This window comes from Pelobates fuscus, chromosome 3, assembly GCF_036172605.1.
Source record: "Pelobates fuscus isolate aPelFus1 chromosome 3, aPelFus1.pri, whole genome shotgun sequence".
Taxonomy (NCBI): domain Eukaryota; kingdom Metazoa; phylum Chordata; class Amphibia; order Anura; family Pelobatidae; genus Pelobates; species Pelobates fuscus.
This window is the reverse complement of record NC_086319.1, coordinates 55,252,069-55,275,781: the sequence shown is the minus strand read 5'-3', so window position 1 is coordinate 55,275,781 and position 23,713 is coordinate 55,252,069. Positions and strand designations below refer to the sequence as shown.

General features: G+C 39.2%; 1 protein-coding gene across 1 annotated transcript in view; it reads right to left on the bottom strand.

Moving 5' to 3' along the window:
- NTN4 (netrin 4) overlaps nt 1-17,503 on the bottom strand; it is a 117,084-nt gene extending 99,581 nt beyond the window's left edge. Inside the window, exon 1 of the mRNA XM_063447086.1 lies at nt 17,115-17,503. Coding sequence (XP_063303156.1) covers nt 17,115-17,169 — 55 coding nt within the window. The 5' untranslated portion in view covers nt 17,170-17,503. The remainder of the gene's footprint in view (nt 1-17,114) is intronic.
- Between the last annotated feature and the right edge of the window lie 6,210 nt (nt 17,504-23,713).

The window sequence follows — 23,713 nt, the reverse complement described above, 5'->3', positions numbered from 1 at the left end:
TGTATGTGTGTCATTGTGCCTGGATGAGTGTCAGTATGTGCATGTGTGTCAGAGTATGTATCTGTATGTTTGTGTATCTGCATGTGTGTCTGTGTGTGATTCGGTATGTCTGTGGCAGTGTGTGTATATGTGGATCAGTGTGTGTGTGTCAGTGTGTGTATATATGGATCAGTGTGTGTGTGTGGCAGTGTATGCCTATATGTGCATACATCTAAGCGTGCAAACACCAACATTATACATCAATACACCTCTGCATTTAAAATGTCAACCCAACTCTGCATTAAAACAGAGATTATATATAAACACACCGTCGACATTCAAAAACCAACGCTGCACTACCTTTGGCCAATAGGGAGGGACTATAGAAATTCTTGCACCAGGTCCCTCTCTATGTTAGTCCTGCCACTGAGCTACACCATAACCACTACATGGGGCTGTAATGCTTATGGTTCTCCAAGTGTTCCCTTAATGTAGTTTAATTGGTTATGGGCAAATATATTATGCCATTCATGACAAGGGTAAATCTTTCGAGACACTTCATTAGTATAAAATTTAAACAAAAAAAAAATAGTAAGTAAAAAAATCTTTAAACCATAATTATGTGTGTTGCAAACAGGTCGATTTTAAAACCTGTTTTCATAAGCAGCGTTTATTTTTGCAGATACCAGACGCTGTTTATACTGACTGACTCTTCTGAGTTGGTCAGAGGAGAGAATCATGCTGATATTGTTCATGTTCAGCCCTGCCACTAGCAGGAATCCCAACAGTCAGGAGACTGCACAGGTTGTAAAATTGCCGCTAATATAATCTAATCTAAACTGTGATTACATTATTAAAGCAATAGAATCTTGCGGTCTTTTCCAATGTTGTCGCTACTTTTTACCAAGTATAACGTGCTGACGTGCCAGCTGTTATTGTTCGCAAACAGGGACATTTTACTAACTACACAATTTCACCATTAAAGACAGGTAGTTATTGGCTATCATTGCTAAAAGGTAGACTCTAGTGTAATATGGCAGGGATTAGAGGGCACGGTATAGTGGGTAGGGCAATGGGAACTGGTAGGTAAACAAATTGCTTACTTGATTACTTCGTGGCAAAATGTCCATGGAAATTTTTTTCAACATTTGGCATCTATGCAGCAAGATTTATTACCTCTTTAATGGTGATTTTGTTTAGTTTTTTTTACTATATATGACACGAAGCAAGATTGATAAGCTGCTGTTTCACAGAAGATGTTGGGACTGGAAGTCTCATTATCCTGAACACAGTTCAAAACCGTGCCCTACACACTGGGAATCGTAATGAAACTCTAGGTTTAGGAAATGCAGGTAAAAATATAATGTGCTTACCTACTTTTACTCATTCACTAGCTTGTTAAAAAAAAAAAGTAAATACAAGTTTTTTGTTCCCAGAAATGCTTCAGCATAACTTTGAGATAGCCAAGTAGGCAGTTCTACTACTGTAGAACCTTTTCAAATCTCAGGTCTTAAGCCTCAATTCCTGGCCGCATCAAGTCAGCATTTTATACTACTGAGATCAGTAAAATGAGTTGGGTAAAAAATAGAAAAAAAAAAAAGTACCGTAATTCCAGGACAAACCTGCATGTGTAAAAAAATCAAAACACATTCTTCTGCATAAGATACTTTGATGATTATTAAGCATGCTAGTAAAGGCTGTTCCTGGAGTAGTTGTTAACATTGTGTACACATTCTGTATCATTTACTGAAATCTTATATTTGATGTTATACTCCCTGGGAACATGAATTCACAACCCCGGGCCAGTGCATTTTTCATGATCATTTCTTACATTACTTAGGCATGTTTTTGCTTATTTGCCGTGTGACAAATATGTGCTTAAAGTTTTGATTCAGTTGCCTTTTTAACATATTTCCCATGTGTTTAGATGAAAAAAATTCCTCCTACAATTAGTTTTGCATATTTAGTACCTTTTAGATATAATTAAACATTTTCACTACTACACTACAGCCAATGTATTAAGCCCAAGATGTTTTTGGAGCAGTTTGACAAAAAAATTGGGGTTTCCCCCCCCTACTCATTACCTGTCCCCTCTGCAGCTGTAACAATAATGCAGGGATTACGCTTGTACATTATCAAATATGAATCTGCCCAACCTTGGATGACGACGAAAGGCTGAGAGTGAGATTTCATTTATTTTTTTCTCTACAAAGCTTGCCATAGACAATGCAATTAGGTTTCCTGAATATTATCCAACGTCTGTATACAGGCATTTGCAACTTTATCTACAAAGTTAAACCGCCTAATTTTATTTGACATTCTATCAGTTTTTATTTTCATGTGTTTACTGCATTTTTAAATCATTAACAAAAATTCTGCCTTGGCTTTCCTTTCATCTCCAGCGGATTATTAAATAAGGTTTCCGTTAATATCTCTGTTTAATGTCAACTACAGTCTTCGTGGCTTTGATTGAAGAATCCTTAATGCATCTAAAAGCATTTATAATCCGTGCATTAGCCAGGAGGGCCTCATCTTCAAAGTTATGCTATCCATTTATTGAGATAGCCTTGTCTATTTAATAGTATCATTTCCAGACTAGTCTACTATTGTGCAAGACTTGTCCTTATTAAACATGTAACAAGTACATCTACAACCTGAGCTGCCTGGGATAAATATATTGTCGTACAAGTAATGGTATTCCTTTGTTGTTCCACATCAACTGCGAATGCCTTACAAATGGGATGTCCCATTACAGAAATGTTATTTAATGAGCTCCCAGTTACTTTAGCCATGTGTACCAAGTCTGGAACTGTCCAAAGCATCTCGATATAGGTATAGAGTTAGAAACTTATTTCAACCAAGTGATTAAATACAAATCCTCAAGCTAGCAAATGAAAATATCGGCTCAGGCATTCGTTTAGGAACACGAACATATCAGTCGGTAAACTAGACGAGAGCAAATGATTGATCATAGAATATATAGCTGTTGAGTGTGCCAATGTGCTTATGGTCATGAAATTGTGGCTAATAGTAGGGTCACGCATTCTGAGCGAAAACTGTAGGCTGTATCCAAAAGGTCCAACCTTACGAGGTCTTATGTCTTATGTCCAACCTTATGTCTTATGTCCATAAGGTCCAACCTTATGTCTTAGGCCTTATGTCTGGGAGCTATCATATCACGGAACCTGCAGATCAGCAACAAATACATATATTTAAAAAAAAAATAAACATACAAGTTTCACATCACATACAAAATGAAGACAGATACATAGGAGTTGCTTTCATCAAATCAATTACAATGAACATACATTGCTACAGTATGTGTCCCTTTTTAATGAACTATGACTATTTTAGAAAGTAAGCTCAGATTTTATACTTAACACATATGTATTTAGAATATTATTTCGCCATTGTTCAGGACATTCATTTAAAACATACTGCACATATTTTCTTATTTCCTAAAAACCACAAACGCAGCAGAAATATGTGAAGATGCTAAAAATTGTAAAGAATGTTTTACGAAGAGAAATTTAATTTTACGTGGAGGTGGATATGGTAGAGGAATGTGAGCAAGAGAACAAGATGTGACTGACTAATCTTATGTCATGTAGTATCATGTAGGAATTATTCTGAATTCTCAGGAACAGTTCATGGGAATTAAAAGTTAGAAGTATTCTCTTTGTAAAGATTAGTTGTATATACAGAACTATGCACGTCATTATATATATATATATATATACACACACACACACACACACACACACACACACACACACACACACAGAGAGAGATCAGCCACAACATTAAAACCACTGACAGGTGAAGTGAATAACATTGATAATATTGTTACAATGGTACCTGTCAAGGGTTGAGATATATTAGGCAGCAGGTTAACAGTCAGTTCTTGAATTTCATGTGTTGGGAGCAGTGAGAGGAATATCACCAGACGCGTGTTGGTTATCAAACTAAGCCTCTCTCGTTTATTTTATCAGTATGTGTTTTTATGCATTAAAAAGTAAGTGCTTACGTGCAAATACTCATAGAACAGTAGTAGGAAGGGAGTGAAAGGCTGAAAGGAGTACAGATAAGACATAGGGATGAACGTCATGTACATATAACAGATAAGTTCGGGAAAAAAGAAGGAACAGACTGATTTAGGAGAGACCGCTCATGTGAGGGCTATCTGCTCCTGGAACTAGACATATATGGTCTTAAGTGTCGTTTTAAGCATTAGGCATTTCCTGAGTCCAAGTTAGCCCATTTTAATATAGGCTATCTAATAGACGCCTATAAGCTTGAACCTTGGAATCAAAGTAAATTCTTTCACAGCAGGAAAAATGGGAAGCAAAGAGATCTGATGGACTTTCACAAAATTCAAATAGTGATGGCTAGACAACTTGGTCAGAGCATCTCCAAACTGACAAGTCTTGTGGTGTATTCCCGGTATGCAGTGTTTTCATGAATTTATTTTTTAAATGAGTAAGTAGAATTCATTATCAATATTTTATATCAGGAATAGAAAAAAGTTAAGTCAGTAAATCAACATTAGTCTTAAGGCTGGCAATGCATTATGGCAGTAGTAGATCTGCAACAGATAAGATTCCCCCATTTGGCTAACCCTGTTTCATATCAATCCACTTTAAATGAATCCTGGTGATCTCAGCCAATCCAATGATTTCCCATAGAAAAGCATTGGGAGGCTAGAGAGCGTGCTCAGCAATAAGCCACAGAGAACAGAGTTTGACACAGTACTTGAAGAGAAGGACCTTAAGTGGTCTTCAGGAAGACAGCCACTAGTAATGTGTTAACCCTGCAATAGAACCATTTTTCATTGCAGAGTTAAAACTACAGGGCCACTGTGCCAAGACCACTTCATTGAGATGACTTAGTCGGTGTGCCTTTAGTGATGCGTTAAAGAACAGATTTCTATAACTGTGGTACTTCGTTATGACCTCATCTTACTCCCAGTGTAAATTATAAGATTGAGGGAAGATCACCATAAGTTGGCTTTTGACAAAGTCTTTGAGATAGATTTCACAAGAAAACGGATATCATACCATAGGCAGGATTATTTCCCGACAGGAACACGAGGAATACAGGAAACATCAAGTCAATCACCAAGATCATTCCTCACTTTTTGGTTGATGAACAATGTCTTACAACATGATAATCAAACTGAGGTTTTATAATGCTTTGCATGATCTATCAAGATGTTGGGCTTGGGGTGGGGGCCTGACACAAATACCTAATCGAAATCAACAAAATTAACAAGTTCAATTATGTTCAATTATGGGGGCTTCAAGGTAGAGAAAATTTGCTGTTTCGCCGTAAGAACTCCAGAATTGCCCCAAGGACTCTGGAGTTCTCCTAGCGTCATTGGTTCTACCTTTAGACAGAGCCATCCACTCTTGATAACAAGCTATAGCACAGAAGTGCACTACAGTGCAGACATTTACAGAGGTTCAGCAGAGGTAATTGCTTATTTCTCTTTTTTATTCTATCTACCACGGGGTACAGACATGCAGAAATGACCACTCTATGCGTTGCAGGTCCTTCTGGCATTTGTCTGTATTTCTCATACATCACAACAAAACGTAAATAGCAAAAAAAAATTATATAATCAAATATGAACGAGAAATTCTCACCTTCAAAGTCTACATGTCAACACATTTCTAGATTGAGCAAGATCAATTCATAACATTATATAACTTACAAAGTAATAAATGAATGTCTCCATCAAAACAATATAGGGAAATACAACTTCCTCCTATAAACAGATACCCAGATTAATCATTTGCCCCGAATCTATTTCTGCTGACGAAATTAAAAATGGTCATTCAACAACGCCCCCTTAAGAAACCCCCAACCCTGATGGCTTCTTTTTTATAAATATTGCAAACTATTTTCTAATGGTTTAACTTCACATATCTTTCAAAATGTTCCACCAAGCTCAACAAAGAGATGCCAGAATCTTAGCACACAAAAATGGGTCCTGCTGTATCTCACATACTATGGCTTTGTTATAAAGCATTTTCTATACCATAGACTGTCTCACTTTAAAATAGGTTTAGTAAGCGAACAGTACACAAACGCTCTAAAATACTGTAGATTTCACCAAGTTACTTACTCAGTGTACCAATTCCACCTACTAAAAGTATCACACTTGCATCATCTCAGCTATACAGCTTTGTAGAAACCCTTCTTATAATCATCATAGCATTTAATCAATGGTATGCCATTCTATATCACATAGATGTCACACTTCATGAGATCCGGTGAGGATCGCTAAAAGCATAGGTATAGCAAACTTTTTTTTTTTTTTTTTTACATTCTCCCAGCTAGTACTAACACAGCTTCCAAGTAGCCCTCTGGGGCTCAGTAAGCTATTACAATAAAGAATAATTAGCTTGAGATTGCATCATATAACAAATCAATCTGTTGTTAATACATACTTTACTTTGTAATCCTGCCAGCACATTGCATAGAGAGATGCATGAAGTACAGAAAAAAAACAACATTACATAGAACCATTTTCGATATTATAGGCTGGCATCTAATCATGTATTCATTACATTCAAATCAACAAATCACAAGTTTAGTTATTGAATGTAGCCATACATATGTAGCAATACTTCCTTTCACAAGACTAGCTATCCATCAGGTAGCATTCTAAATACAAGTTTCAAGTTTATATCAATCATTACACTAAAAGCTGATCAAATGTCATAGATATCCACTGAGTATTCTGGTCTACCTCACAATATAGTCCGCAATATGCTCTGTTACTTTTTGTAAATGTACCGATCCGAATCTAACTTCAAAATAAGTAAGAGACGCTCTCATAGATCTCATTGTGGTACTGAAAGAATACTTGGTCACCCCTGGGAAAGAGCAAACAGATCTTTGTAAGAGATCAAAAATTCTTTCCTACAGCAGCGTTCCTCCTTACCAAGTCCAACGTAGTCTAACTAGCTAACGGGAGACTCCTGCTAACAGGCCTCCCCCCCAACTGTCCCGATTTTGATGGGACAGTCTTGATTTTTTGGTCCTCTCCCGCTGTCCCAAATTAAATCCCTCTACAGAGTCTTCCCTCAAAAGGCCTTTCAAATCTATAGGTGGACCTCCCCCTTTCCAAGTGGATCCAGCCCTATAGGCGGGACCTGTGACATGGTTTGCATCACTGACCCACACCTTTTTCACCCACCAAATCAGCATTGCGCTTCACTGGATGCCAAAGTTGAGAGGTAAGTACAATGGAGATGTACTCCCTGTCTTGACCTGATCCAATGAGATGTCATGTCCCGTTCACAATAATAACATGGAAAATAAAACAGTTGGGAAGGGCATACATTAAGGCTTTAACATAATCACATACATTCAGTATATGTTTCCCAACAACAGGCGGTCTTATTCCCTTCAGGACCCAAGGGAAATCTACCGTAGATTACACATAGGAGCACACCACCACATACAAAATATTAAGCTTTATTGTATCACGTTGGTGAACTCTATCACAAAACAAAATTACACAGTAGCAAAAAGACAATACACTAGAATCGTATACAACATTCAGGATTCAAATCCCAATCCTCATTACAGAATTTAGCAAACAAGCAAATATCTAAGATAACAATTTCTAACCAGCATACCATGGAAATAAATAGAGCTGTATTCAGGGATCGAGAGCAGAGCAAATTCATACAAAAGGAATGGAACGTTTTGGCCAAGTGCCTTTCTCAAGGGGAGCATCTCCAGACCTCAACAAAAGGGGTTAGGAAAACAGCATTTTTTAACAAACATTTATTAGTCCTTACAAGAACTAAGGTTATTCACTGAACCAGCAACTTAACAAGGAATGTAAACATTTGAGACATCTAAAAAGCCAGTCTAAGCACCAGAATCTGTCATTGTAGTGGTTATGGTGCAATAGGTGTGTAGGCACTGACTCATTTTTTTTCATGTCAAACCATTTTGAGAGCATTTTAATGCTAAACACGGTGTTCCCAGTGTTATCCAGGGTCTCTAGGATCACATAATCAGTAAACACTTTCTCTCTATATTTATTACATTAATATATATTAATATATATTGCCCCAGTGCCCCAGTGCCAGTGTTATTCCAAGGGGGGTGGGTGGTCCTCCCTTGGTGAGCAGGCGCCTGTCTATCAGCATTTTGCTTGAAAAGTAGTGTGAGTGTACTACAGATGTTATTATGAGTGTGTATACGTCTATGTGTATGTGTGAGTCTGTGTATATATGAATCTGTGTACATGAATATATGTGTGTACATAACAATGTATGAATATGAATGTGTAGGTATATGTGGATGTCAGTAAATGCATGTAATTTCCCTAACACAAAGGTACAGAGGGAAACCCAAAACATTTTGTAGGCTCACATAGTAGTATATAGTCCTGTTAAAACATATACTGTACACAACTTCACATCTAGGTGACCACTGTTAAAAAAAAAAAAAACCCTATCAGTTTAGAACGACAATTTATGGATTTATAACCGCATTCTGTGTTTTGGAGATTTACCCTGTCCCCTCAGAAAAGACTAAAAGGCAAAACAAGACAAAATATCTCTTTGATCTCTTCTTATTAGAAAATGTCAATTCACTCTCACCCTCCAGTAATATCCCAGAATACCTCTGTCCAACTGAATTTTAATACAACATGCCTAAAACAAATTCACTGTTCACAGAATATTCAGCTTCCTGTTATGTATTCCTGAAGCCAGGGGGACAGAGATCCCACGGGGAAGGTTGGTAGTATAGAGAATTCTACCATTAGAGCTCAGAACTGAATGATTAATGCACAGATCAAAAGCCTTATAAACAAAATTCACCAGAAGCACGGGTCCCGCTGAGCTGTTTGTTTATTATTTTCAAAATGTAGTAATTTAACATCAATCCTTTATAAAAAAAACGGTTTGCATTTTAAGCAGTTTTCAAAGAGTAATGGGTTTTCATAGGCATGATTACATTGCATTGCATTAATCCCAAATTTTTGTATATTTGTTCATCAGATATTGAAGTTATTTTAAAAGGCTTTCTTTTCTCTTCGTTAAATAAATATTACAAAAATAAATCATATAAAAAAAACTTCTGAAGATAGTTGAAAGAGTAAAAGTAACTGCGTTAAGGAGAATTTTGGAAAGATGTGTGCACCCTACAAAACAGGGAATGTTGCAAAATATGAGGGATTATCCCCACATAGTCCATATACAGCGTAGTTACAAAAAAAATAAAACTTAGGGGAAGGAGCTGAAATGTAAGAGTTGATCATGAGTGTTAAGAATTGCATGTTGTAAAAATAGTACATTGAATGATACATTTAAAGGGCATATAGTTCAGTTGTCAGCCTACTACTAAAAGCTGTACAGTCTGCAGTAGAGCCATCCAAAAGCAGTTTCATGTCAGGATTACTGATTGATCCAGCACGCAGAACTGTATCACACCTAGGACTAAAGGTAACGTCTTACCGGCCTTAGAATGGCCGGACTTAACGCCGACTTAAGACAATACCCAGAAATAAACGCTTAGGAACACACTCTTGGACAACCACTAAGGGAAACCATGACAGGGCAATGAGGAAAGGCAAGGAAGGAATTTAAGTAAGTCTCCTTTAAATCCTATTGGCCGTATCCGGCCTATGAACCCAGAACGTGCGTGCACGTCCTTTGCGTGAAGCCACACACACGTTGACAATAACGTGGGCGGACGTGGGGCTACAAATTGATATGGATCCGCAGCGGCCGGCGTCTTTCGCCATGCCGCAGGAGCCAGATACACCGGCACATGGCCACCAGCAAGCATCTCCACCAAAGCCAGGAAGGTAGTTCTCACGGACACCAAAAGGTGAGGACGAACATGTGACATTTCATTCATGAAAAAAACCCCAAAAAACTGTATGAGAGAATCTACTCTGGCAAATTAATAGCAGCTGTCAGGTGTGGATAGGATTACAATCCTCTACACATACCTAGGAGTTTTAAGGCACATACACAGGCAGAGCAAGAAAGAAACAAACCCAGTTTTACCCCAAGTCGCAAGTGATAGAATACCTTGTATGCCATCTGGACTATCTTGAATTGGGGCTCCTGTAACTTCAATAAAAGCCAGGGCTAGTCATGGAGCAGTGGAGTGAAGTGCTTTAAGTATGACCTAACTTAACATTAATACTTCTTCCAACCAACCTGTTTGTCCAATTCATATTGTGTAATCCTCTACAACTTAGTCAAGACTCATTGAAAGAGTTGATTGGGTGACCATTGCTGTGATATTCTAAGTGAAGAAGACCTGGAATCCTGGCGCTGTTTATCAGCACAGCTGCCAAGATGTGTCAGGATGCCAACTTTTTGTGTAGAGCAATTCTTCACGACTTCACTGGTATACCAGAATTCTCATGACTGAAATGCTCTGCTGTTCTACTCAAGGTCTCACGGAGATTGGTCAGATTCACATTGCTCACATACATTCGATGATACAGGAACGTCCAGATCAACAACTCACTGACCATCATGATAAACTCCATCAAGGCAATACAATATCTTAATGCTATGAAGTCTTTGGCACATCATGTATCAAAAATGGTTAGTTATATCACAGTCCATTTTTAGGGTGTCTGTATATCACAAATAACAGAACCATTTTATCACAACTGGATAGTCACTTCTCAACAAGCTTTCAGGGGTAAACATTAAAAGTTATGAAGGCTCTAAGGTGCAGGTCATTCAAAAGCTTGCAGTAAATCTGGTACGCCACGGGTCACAAATATTCTAGGTTTTATCAAATTAGGTGTGGTTCTCAAGATATGAAGGGATTAATCTAACCTTTGTTCTTAAAGGATTAATAGCATATCACAGAAGAATAGTAAAACTATTAGGCTGCAGACAGTGCAGTAACTTAAATAAACTCTATCTTTATTATCTAGATACTCAAATTGCAGGTTGCAATGTAAACAACAGGCCATATTTGCTAGCGGTCTGGGCCCATCGATGGGTTTTCACGTTCTACTGGCCTTTGACAATAACTACAGGGTGGGGCAAAATTTAGAGTAGAATTTACAGGTAAATAACTTATTTGTTAGTAGTTAAAAATGTTTGTTGCAGTTACATATAGTAACGGAGTCTTGGAAGATCCACCATGGGTAACTTCACGAAGGAACATCGAGTAAAAAAAATAAAATGATTTGTATGCAATATCATTGAAACTGGTTCATTAATTAAAAAAATAGAAACAAATATTGACTCATCAAAACCTACTCTGAATTTTGGCCCACCCTGTATTATTCATCCTAACATCTAGAAACCACTGAAAATAATCTTCACCACATATCCAGGGAATGATATTTCATAACAATAGTCTGAATAACTTTGTCTCATATAATTATAAATTGTGACCAGTTTATTAAATATCCCAACGCTATATTGTAGATGCATCTACGACATTGCTGGGTAAAGAGGTCATTTCTAAACCTTATTGTACCAGTATTTGTTTAGTGACATTTTACGATAATTTTGTCAATGATGGTATTTCAAAGGAAAAAAAAAAATGTTTTTTTTATTGTGCTTGTAGAAGCCAGTGACCTAGATTCTGTTGCATTCTTCAAATAAATTAATGCTAGACTACAGAGGAATACATTTGCTACGAGAATCAGAGTACCGTACCTGCCAACTGACCTCGTTTTTAGACAGTTGCTGTTTTTGTCTGCTTTTCCGCACAGTCATGCCAAATTTGAAAACTTTCTGCACAGTCATAAATTTTTGGCATTTGTGGGTGTATTGTTTTTTTTTGTTTTTTTTAATGGTCAGTTGCTATGTTATTGCCAATAAGTTTTAGTGTTGCATATCAACTAAGATTTTAAATTATTCTAGATGTTTTCATTTTGAAATGTTTACCCTGCATCAGAATTACATTTCTGGATATGCTCTACAAATGTTTGTCAACAACAACAAAAAAAAAACCACTAAATATTACAGAGTTTTGGGTCAGACAGACATATTTTGGACCCAAACTCTGATATTTAAAGGAATTGTGGCTCCATGACTTCGGATTATTCATCATGAATGGTCAGGAATTCCAAGAAGGGGCTTGCAAATTTAAGGACAAAATAGCAGAGTTTTAAACAAAGTTAACTTAGAGAATTGTTCCAATTTTGCTATTTTTACCCTAAATTTTAAATTAACTTTAAATTTAAAATGACTGCTAACAATAAATCCTCTTAGAGATGGGGTAAGATAAGACTACTAAGCAGAACGTTTTTCCTGAAAATGCGACCACATTTTCTATAGGGAGAGGAGGAGAGGCACAGGTTTTAAACAAAAAGGTTTCTTTGAATAAACAGGTCAACAACTAAATACAAATGCGCAAACACCACATATCATTCATGTCACTGTAACAGGGCTTCCCAAATTGAGACATGTATTGGAACCAAACCTCGCTTGCCACATGGTGCCCAATCTTTACCCGTCAATTGTCCACACTATGCACAATGTATATCCAGCACCATCATAAAACCCATAACAGAGATAAAAGTATTAAAATATAAAAAAAAAAAGCTATATTGTCCTATTTTATTTATTTATTTTAAACATGAATGAGATACTGATTGGAGCACTACACCTTTCATTTATAGAACATGTATATATGCATGATTTTTACTACTTCCCCTTGGAAGTGGGAGCCAAGCTACATGATCATTTTATTGGAAAAAACATTTGCATTTAGATGTCCTGTTATTGCTTGTTCACAAGGACTGTCTCCTTTGTTTAGTAAGTAGGAAGCAAGCAGGAACAGAGCTTTGTAATATATTCAGTTACTCACCATTTATCATGACCTAATTTGGGTTTTTGGTGTGCCATTAGCCAGTATTTTCACAATAGAAGTACTATATTATATATCTATATAATACTGTATTTTTATTTATATTTTGCTGTGGATCCCACTCCCATATAACTTAGAGTGATAACTGTTCAATATTTCAGTAGAGAAGAGAACGGGAGAAGTCCTTCATGTCCTCTTCAAAAGTGTAGAGCATGTGACAGGTGTTTTGGGAGGTAGGGGTTCCTGAGAATTCAATATCTCCCCTCAGGTAACAGAGCTGTAAATCAGGCCCTGAATTTTTTTTTAAGTTTTTATTTTTTTATTTCTTATCGTTTGCAGTACATGGCAAGAAAAATTCAGGAAATGCAGGTTACGCTAGAAGCAAAAACTGTGTTACAGTAACTCCGACCTGAGAAATATTTGAAATCTTCGTCACCGGCATGCTACATATTCATTACTACGTAAACCACCCCAAGCCTCTAAGAATGTTAATGTGTCAGTTCTTCTGTTCTGAAGTCTGCGGAGTAGAACCTTTTAAGAAACACAGTGTATATAAAGTACCATAACAGCTCACTAAACTAGAAAATCTTGAGAGCAAACCGAGTAAAAGTTATTTTTGTTTTTTACACCACGGTTGGCAATGATCTGTAGGAAAGGGGACTAATTTTTACAGTACTGAAGTTATGCACAATTCCCAGCCAATTGTAATTATTCTTACAATTTTTTTAATATATGTATATATATATAAAAAAAAATAATGAAAAAGTTATTCACAAAAATGTGAAATTACAGAAAAGTAAAGCGACTTTTAAATTTGAGGCCAGAAAAGCAAACCTGAGAATGTGAAGACACTGTGCAGCACCTCTAGTGGCCGTGTGAGTGCAACTAGAGTAGTAACTAGCCAGCAATGTAAACAATGCCAGGACAGGCTGTAAACACCAGAACCGCTGCATTAAGCTGTATTTGTTCTGGTACCTATAGAGTTCACTTACAGTAGAGTGCTATAGACATACAATTATTGGATAAAGGTAAATTAGAGACATTCTAAATGTAACTATTGCCCAACAAAGATGACACATGAGCAGCACTTTGTACTGGTAATCCTTAAAAGACCAAAGTTAGAAATGTGGAAAACCGACAAGAAGATGGTCATTTTAGGACGAAACAGCTAAACTGGAAATTATTCTTAAGTTCACATATGTTCCATCTCTGTTAGCTTGGCCTAAAAATGGCAATTCTCTTATCAATTATCCACAATAACCACTATAGTAAAAATAAACTCTAATTACGCAGTAAACTGTCTTTTTAGAAGCCACGTGGTTGAAGTGAATTTCTGCAAAATTTATCTTCAGAGTTTCACCCGACTGTGGTCATATAGGATGAGTAGGCTCTAAAGAACTGCTAGGAAGATAATGAATTTGAGACTTTGCCACCAAGTCCCAGCACCATAACCACTACAGCACAATAAGGGTGCAAACCGTTTAGCAATGATTTACCACCTTTCTAGGTCCTACCCAACGCTGGGCCATCTGACATGGCTATTGACCAGCTTCTGGCTTCCTCAGAGCTCTGCATTCCTTTATGGGTAAGGTATTATAGTAACCAAACACATGTGTGGAAAACAAAATGTATTCAGTTACATCTACTGGACTTATTATTGCAGAGAGCATATGTTATCCTGGTTTTAGAATCTAGTATTTCTTACATTCATCTCTATAATATCTGTTTTTCAAAAAAAAAAATTGGGGGGAAATATATAGGATAAAAACACAAGTCAAATGAGCTTTTTTTAAACTATACTTGATAATATTTCTAGAATCCATGAGAAAGCAACTAATTAACAATCAATGCATAGTACACTACAGCTTTTTAACTATTCCATAGGTCCGCTGGCACCTTGCATAATCTGTTACAAAGGGAGAACCCCAGAACCAATTTTACCTTTTAATTTATAATATTTGAGGCTGATATACTGTAGACTAGAGCGGTTTTCATGGAGGAATTACTCTTACTTATTAACCATGAGTTTTAAAAAAATAAATTCAACCGAGAATTAGACTTTTTTTCAGCTCTAGTGGTTTGACCTACAATTTTCAAGTTGCTTGGCAACTCACTAGCTTAGTAATACCCCAAAAGTACTAACACTGGATCATAGCAACAGGGCCCAACCAGTCCATTTATAAGCATCAGAAAGTGCATATTGCAAGTGCTTTTTCAAAATAAATTGTCTATGACACAGTCATCCGGATTTAATGCTGGTAACGCATTCTAGAATTGTAGTTCTACAGCAGACGGGATCTTCATTTTGTTGAAAATCAAAATATAATCCAGAACACAAGCTACACCTTAAGTGAGATGATGGCGATACCTACTGATGCTTAGCCTACATGTTTTGGAGACTACAACCACTTACAATGCAAGATGGCCGATGACAGAACTCAGTTCTTCGTGAGGAGGATATTTCTAGTGAAAATGAATGGACTGCGTCTCTGTTAATATTGCAGAGCTGATAAAGTTCAGTAAAGGCTGGTCAGAGATAAGGCTTAGTAATTCAATGTATTGATATGAAACATGTACTTGTGTTGCTAACGGTTTCTTAGTTGATAGGTTAGAGATAATAAAATATTGCACACAATCAGTACCTTACAGGTTCAGTATGGAGAGACTGCATGGCAGGGATGAGGAAGACTGATTAGAAGATCACTATGTACTGTAGTGGTTCTGTACCAGGAGAACCCTTGGGAGGACCCACTGTTAATGGTCAAATAGTTTTTTTAAACAGTTTGACATTTACCATGTTCCCATGCACCTGCAGTCCAGCCAGATAGTAGATATCACTAAATAGGACGTTTCCTACTGTTTAAAGAGAGTTTGACTCTTACCTGGACCAGCACCAGGAGACACCTGGCACTATAACCACTTTAGCGGGCTGTAGAGCTTAGACTGAACCTTTAAACGAGGAGCTGCAATTTCCCTGGGAATTACATAATTTAAAAGTACCTGGAACTTGTGTTAACATGTTTTAGGTGATGCTCTAAGTTTATATTAAAGATTTATCACAAGACATCACAATTCAGTTTAGTGCAAAACACAGATCTTAAAACAATGACTGACAAGGGAGCTAATATGGATGTGTCCATTAGCAAGGTAAAGATGTCTGGATTACTACATTAAGCTTAATTTGTCACCTCACAAAATAGAGATTTCATAAATACAGAGGATAAATAAAATACAAAAAAAATTCAGGTAAATTACAATTTCCATTTAAACAGCAATCTGTGGATATGAAAGCACTTGGCTGCCTTGAAAACAAACAATTCGTGCTGATACCTAACAAATACTATTTAGTTAGGGAAACATCACAGGGGGCTTATTTACTAAACAGGACATAAGGGGGAGGGGGGAGACAAGGGACTTGCAAAGTTTAGGCCAAATGGAGGAATTATGTTCTCTTTTTTATATTTTAGTCTTATGTTTGCAATTTTCTATATGATAAAGAGTAAAACAAAAGAACATGCCATTGGTTCCCATGGTGATTGCTCCACTTCCAACCCTGTGGCTCACAGTGTATAAACAATGTGTACACATTTTCCCTAAAGAAACCCCAAATCCCTTCCACCAGACAAAACTCTCAATACAAAGTATCACGGTGTATTGCTGATACTATTGCATGCACTGCGCCATATTTATCATGGTAACATTGCACTATGCTTGGGCAATGTGTAACACACAGACATTCTATCCGTTTCCATAGTGATTGCTCTTACTATTGAGCACTTAAACCCCCCAGATAAACACCTGTTTATACCTTAACAGCATTACTAAATACAGGATTACCTGCAATTCAAGTTTGGCAGTGAATGGGTTAAGTAAACACTGTCTAAATCAGGCAGAATTCAGACATGTCAACTGCAAAAAAAAAAAAAAAAACACTCATCCATGCACTAATATGTAATCTGGAGAATCTGGGCCCAAAATGATAAAACTAAAGAGAGATGTATCTTGGAACTATCCGTCACTATCAGACTTTAGTTATGAGAATTACTTTAGTTTATATTAAAAGTTGACATTGTCTCTTGGCATGGAATGTGTTAACATAAGATCTATAGTATGACACATCTACAGTAAAATATCTGATTTGAGGACAGTGGTACTCCTGTTCCCAACACTGTCCTGAGAATGTATCAACCTCATGCATGCACCAGTTACACTAACAGGTATGTATCCAAAGGATCGATACTAATGATTGACATCAGGGCTGTTAAATGTAAGAGTGTGACACATAACAGAATTATATTGAAACCAACCTGCAGCCAGGGTAGAGGATCCTACTAGTACCACCAGCCAGCCCAGAACATCCATGGCAGGGCTTTTCACAGAAATAGTGAAAAATATTTTTTCTTGAGAAGAAAAAAACAAAAAGGCCTTAATTATCCCGAGTTAAATGTTTCTAATAAGTGGACAGATCTCCAATCAGATGAACAGACCCACTCAAGTCCCCTCTTTCAAGAGAGAAAAGGATGTCTTCTGAGGCTCACTTCTCACCTCCCCAAAAATTGAGGGGTGCAGTTACTATCAGTCATCTCCCCCAATGGAGTCCTCTGGCTGAGCCTGATAGTGCAGGAGTTTGGTCCCCTGTGAGCTCTCTAATGCAGGGATGTTATTGGGTCAGGATGTGGTTATTGGGTCTCTCTCTCTCTCTCTCTCTCTCTCATAAGTGTGGGATGTTGGAGCTGTGGCTGCAAAGTGTAGGAAACTCTGAAGGCAGCAGGCTAGACCATGCAGCATTGCCTGCCCTCCCCTGGCCAGCCCCTTACCCTCCCACTCTCCCTGTACACGCCTAGCATGCCTGAAGCTGTGTTTCTGAAGCTGTTGTCGTTGATAGCAGAGGCATTTACTAACCAGTGGACAGAAACATTTTATTAGGGCTATTTACTAAACTCTGCATTGAACTGGAGAAAAATCCCACTGGCGAAATTGAGGTTAAACAGCACGATCTCAAAAAGATTTTTTTTTATTATTATTTTTTTTTAAATCTCAAACTATTTGGATTTTATTTTAGTACAATATGGAGTTTAGTGAATCATTTTGAAAGTTGTTTTCACTTTCGCAATTGTGGTAAAAAAAAAACAAAAAAAACACGTTGAAATTCACTTTGCATTCAGTCTGAATTCTTAACAATTTACACTTTATTGAATGTTTTATATTTATTAATTCAAGTCCAAGAGCTTCAGCAAAATGCATGTTGGGATTTCCATACAGGCCAAATATTAAAACAAAATAATAATTTTGCCATTTGCCACTTTCTCTACTTGATTTACCATAATTACTATAATACTGGCTTAAAATAAAGGATTTAAAAAGCACAAACAAATCACAAGTATCATATTATTAAAATTGTCAAAAAGGGGCGTTTATGTGTTGCACATTCCAATGGTTTCCAGATTATTTGTCATTATTTAGAATAGCAGGTTAACCCCTAAACCTGGCTAATTCACTGTGAATTCCTGTCTCCCACATTGAGCATAGCTGACTGTCATTGACTTCCCTCTGGCTGCTGTCAGCTGTGACACGTTTATGAGAGTCTGTCAGCCATGGTGAATGTATCATAACAGGGACATTCTAAGAGTTTGAGTCATTTTACATGAACATGCAGTATAGGCGATTTTCTTGTAATTCCCCCCCTACCTGTAGACGGAGGTACTGCAGCTCAAAGAACAGCAATAAAAGTGTTTTGTTAACCCTTGAGATGCCAGGATCAGAAAGGCATTGCGACTAGGGTTGCCAGACCGACCATTTTTCTTGTACACACATCACATCTCAATGCTGTTGGATAATACATGAAAAGTGCTACTCTGTCTGAAATTACTGCCTCTCCTTGCAGTTTATAAATTATTTTTCAGGTATTCTCTGCGTCAGGGAACCCTAATTTCAAAGAGCCACTGATATTAGCTTTGACTCACAAACTAATATACTTGAACTCATCAGTATATAAACGCCTTGGAAGAAAACACACACACACCTCTCTCCTAAGAGCAGGCGATACATAGCTGGGATAGTATAGTACCTGCCAAAAATGGGCTAAATCGGCATCCTGGCAAACTTTACAATATATGATCACATACTGTAACTAAATCCCTTTTACGTTTTCTTAAGTCAGGTGTTTTTTTTTTTTTTTTTTTAAATCCTTGAATCTAGTCATCTTTGAAGTTGGTATTATTTGTATTTCTCATTCTTGGGTCGTCTACCAGATGCCAAGGAGTCTGAGGGTTCTGTGCAGTATAGCTGCTCCTAGAACCCTTCTGGACATTGATCTCCGATGTTCCACCTGGAATCTGTTGAAGCCACTACCCCAACTTGGGGGTCAGAGCCCCTTTCACACCTGGGACACACACCTGCGCCTTCACTGTGCACATCCTTTCTAGCTCATCTTTCAGTCCTTGGTATATGTCCATCATCTCATGTTCCTTCTTCTTAATGTTATGGTCACTGGGTATCTTCCATTCCTTGTTTATCACCATGATATCTGATTGGTTGTCCGGGACAATATCTAACCTAATATATGTCTGTCTGTTTATCTATCCATATAAAAGCTACTGCCTTAATGGGTAAGAATTTAATTTGATACGACAAATATCATTGCTGAATAGTCAAATTTGACACCAGTATGAACAAGGATTACAATCATTCAATTTTTTCATAAAATATATTAATGAGGCAATCTAGACACCATAACCACTACATGTTGCATTTAGTGTCCCCATAGAATACATTCACTACTATCACAAATATTCACTTACTAAATAGAACAATGACCCAAATTATAGTCCAGCAAGCACTCAACAATGCTTCCTTCCAAATTTTATTCCCAGAAAAGAAGCCCAGGTTTATAGTGGGGCCCATTCTGTTGGGTTGCTGGCTGTAGAGATTGTATTAACTCAGACAAACTAAGTGACAGTAACAACACCTAGGGATCTACCTCTGCAGTACCTGAAGACAATCAAGTAGATTGGTTTTATGTCTGAGGGCTTGGCAGGACAAGAAACATGTTAAGTTTGCGTGATTGTCTTCCCTACTTCATGGCATGTTGCAGAATTCTTTGAGTTTTAAGAAGTAGATGTTGGTAGTAATGACAGCAGTCAAGCTTTGAAACTTTGAAAAAAGACTTACTTATCGTTTTTGTTTTGTGTAGGTGGGTAGGGGAGGATCCTTGTACAAATTACCCCACAGATGATGGTGGCGCTGAAACTTAAATTGACCAAATATAGTTAAAATACTCTCCCTAGAGACTGTTGTTTTTTCAAGACACTGTTTAGTTTTTATATCCTTGTTTTAGAAACTGATTAGATCATTGGTGTTCATTAACAACTGTCAATAAAACATATACAGCATGTCTCCTGGTTAGCTATTAGAAACATAGATTATGAATTTATCATTTTAACACATTCCTCTTTCCTCGTATTACAGGATCTTCTCATTTTTATTGTATCCAGAACTGACCATGCACAGTCCTTAGTGATATGTTTAAATCCAGGGGAGGGCTGGCAACATGTGGCCTCGGGAGCAAAAACAATTTAGTGGCCCATAGTGCAATTTTACCAACCCACTCATTAACATCAGCGATAGACACAAGTACACAAACAAAATAGATGTTTTGATAGACATACAGCATAATTAAATGACCACTCTAGTGCCAGGAAAGCATACTCGTTTTCCTGGCACTAGAGTGCCCTGAGGGTGCCCCCACCCTCAGGGACCCCCTCCCGCCCGGCTCTGGAAAGGGGAAAGGGGTTAAATCTTACCTTTTTCCAGCGCTGGGCGGAGAGATCTCCTCCTGCTCTCCTCCTCCGATCCTCCTCTTCTCCTCCCCGTCGGCTGAATGCGCACGCGTGGCAAGAGCTGCGCGCGCATTCAGCCGGTCACATAGGAAAGCATTCATAATGCTTTCCTATGGACGCTGGCGTGCTCTCACTGTGAAAATCACAGTGAGAAGCACGCAAGCGCCTCTAGCGGCTGTCAATGAGACAGCCACTAGAGGACATAGGGGGAAGGCTTAACCCATTCATAAACATAGCAGTTTCTCTGAAACTGCTATGTTTATGAAAAAATGGGTTAACCCTAGAAGGACCTGGCACCCAGACCACCTCATTAAGCTGAAGTGGTCTGGGTGCCTAGAGTGGTCCTTTAAACTGAAAGAATTAAAGTTCTATACACTAGGGCAGTTAGATGTGAAAAGTGGTTAGAGAGCAGCCTGGAGAGCAATTGCTTTGCCAACTTGACACTTGGACATCGCTAATCAAAGAGGGAGTTCTCCCCAACCAGGCAAGCATTTAGTAGTTCTGAAGGAATGCTGAGGGAATTCCCAGCAAGGGAATGCTATTAATGCATTAAATACATAAACCTGGGGGCGGGGCCGGGCCGCCATGCTGAACGGCCGCACACAAGAACAGCTCCGGCAAATAAACATAATATCAGCACATAATCCCTGACTAAGCCCACTAGATGAATGGAAGCTGTGGCCCATTGTAAGAAGGCAACCTGGTACCGAAGAGGAGAGGCTTGCCAAAGTGTTCTAGTCCCTTGGAGGGGAGTTCCTTATCGCACAAGATGGGGATTACTCGGGCGGAGAGTGGGACAGACGGCCGCTGCCCCGCTGTTCTGCCTGCCAGGTACTAACCAGAAACACGAGGCTGGATGGTACTGGCCCCGTTTCCCCCCCCTCTGGACCGGGGGGGGTGATCCCGGTCCCCACCCCATGGCACCTGCGAGCACGAAAACACCAGCAATCCAGGCTGCAGCGATGTGGACCAAAAGCTCAGAGGCCGCACTTAAAATGGCGGAGACGAAGCGATACATGTGCTGAGAGGAGATCTGCCTCAACACTCAACGATTTGCTGACACAGGCAGACCAGAAATATGAGAATTTCTGCCCAGAAACAGCCAGCCCTGTATTTACTTAATACATGCACTCCACCTCGAAAACAGGGTTCCAGATACAAATCAAGCCGACACATGTACACTGACAGGGTTCGCAGAGAGCGCTGTATACAATAATTACCTGAGAACCAGGTCTGGGACCTGCTTCAGACACAGCTTTGCCCGCAATATCATCTTTAAAGCGAGGAGACTGCACTGCTTCAGTCGGATGCGTGCGGAGAGGAGGCTGAGGATCGCCAGAGGAACACCAAGACCACCCGTAGCTGCGACCTATCCGCGGTGGGCACCGGCTGAACCGCAAGTTGAACACAGCCACTCCGATGCCTGCCTGGCACGCCACCACTGCCTTCACCTTAATCAACAGCTCCCAAGCTTCTGCCCCTCCAAAAAGCAGGCCTGGAGCCGCTGGGACACTGACTGTCAGCCTGTTGACGTGGGGGGACCATGTGTTGGTAAACTTTAGGACCAAACACCTACCTGTCTATATTCTATAGGGTAGCCAGCCTTATATCGTTGTTTTTATTTACGTAGATAACTCGTATTGCCAGTACAGCAAACAGCAACAAGCCACATATATTACTATACTTATGCATGGTTACCTTATTAAGCATTAATCGATAATACTTTTGTAAACACCTACCTGTCTATAATCTATGGGGGAGCATACTAGCGTCTGCATACCTTACTACTTTAAAATGCATAGCGTAACTCATATATTGCACCTATGTGACATAACATTTAATATAATCTTAAACGTCATTAAACTAGACACTCATCGACTTGTATAGCTTAGTATGTCTAAATATATCTACTATTATTATAAAAAAAAAAAAAAAAAAAAAAAATACATAAACCTTGTATTTCATGTCAATAAGCAGTAAATGCATAAACCATGTATATCATGCCAATAAACAGTAAATATAAAAATGTCATGTATCATGCCAATGAACAGTAACTGCATAAACCTTGGTTATCATACCTAGGGGCAGTAAATGCATACTTTTGGTATAACATGCCAACAAGCAGTAACTGTATAAACTTGCCATTAGGCAGTAAATTCATCAAATTTGTATATCGTGCAAATGAGCCATACATGCCTCCAAAAAGCCTGCCAGTGCCATCTGTGTCATTGCTCTGCCCCCAGCAGCTCTGTGCCATTGTTCTGTCCCCAGCACATCTGTGCCATTGCTCTGCCTCCAGCAGCTCTGTGCCATTGCTCTGCCCCCAGCACCTCTGCGTCATTGCTCTGCCCCCAGCACCTCTGTGCCCATGTTCTGCCCCCAGCAGCTCTGTGCCATTGCTCTGCCCCCAGCACCTCTGCGTCATTGCTCTGCCCTAGCACCTCTGTGCCATTGTTCTGCCCCCAGCAGCTCTGTGCCATTGCTCTGCCCCCAGCACCTCTGCGTCATTGCTCTGCCCTAGCACCTCTGTGCCATTGCTCTGCCCCCAGCAGCTCTGTGCCATTGTTCTGCCCCCAGCAGCTCTGTGCCATTGCTCTGCCCCCAGCACCTCTGCGTCATTGCTCTGCCCTAGCACCTCTGTGCCATTGTTCTGCCCCCAGCAGCTCTGTGCCATTGCTCTGCCCCCAGCACCTCTGCGTCATTGCTCTGCCCTAGCACCTCTGTGCCATTGTTCTGCCCCCAGCAGCTCTGTGCCATTGCTCTGCCCCCAGCACCTCTGCGTCATTGCTCTGCCCTAGCACCTCTGTGCCATTGCTCTGCCCCCAGCAGCTCTGTGCCATTGTTCTGCCCCCAGCAGCTCTGTGCCATTGCTCTGCCCTAGCACCTCTGTGCCATTGTTCTGCCCCCAGCAGCTCTGTGCCATTGCTCTGCCCCCAGCACCTCTGCGTCATTGCTCTGCCCTAGCACCTCTGTGCCATTGTTCTGCCCCCAGCAGCTCTGTGCCATTGCTCTGCCCCCAGCACCTCTGCGTCATTGCTCTGCCCTAGCACCTCTGTGCCATTGCTCTG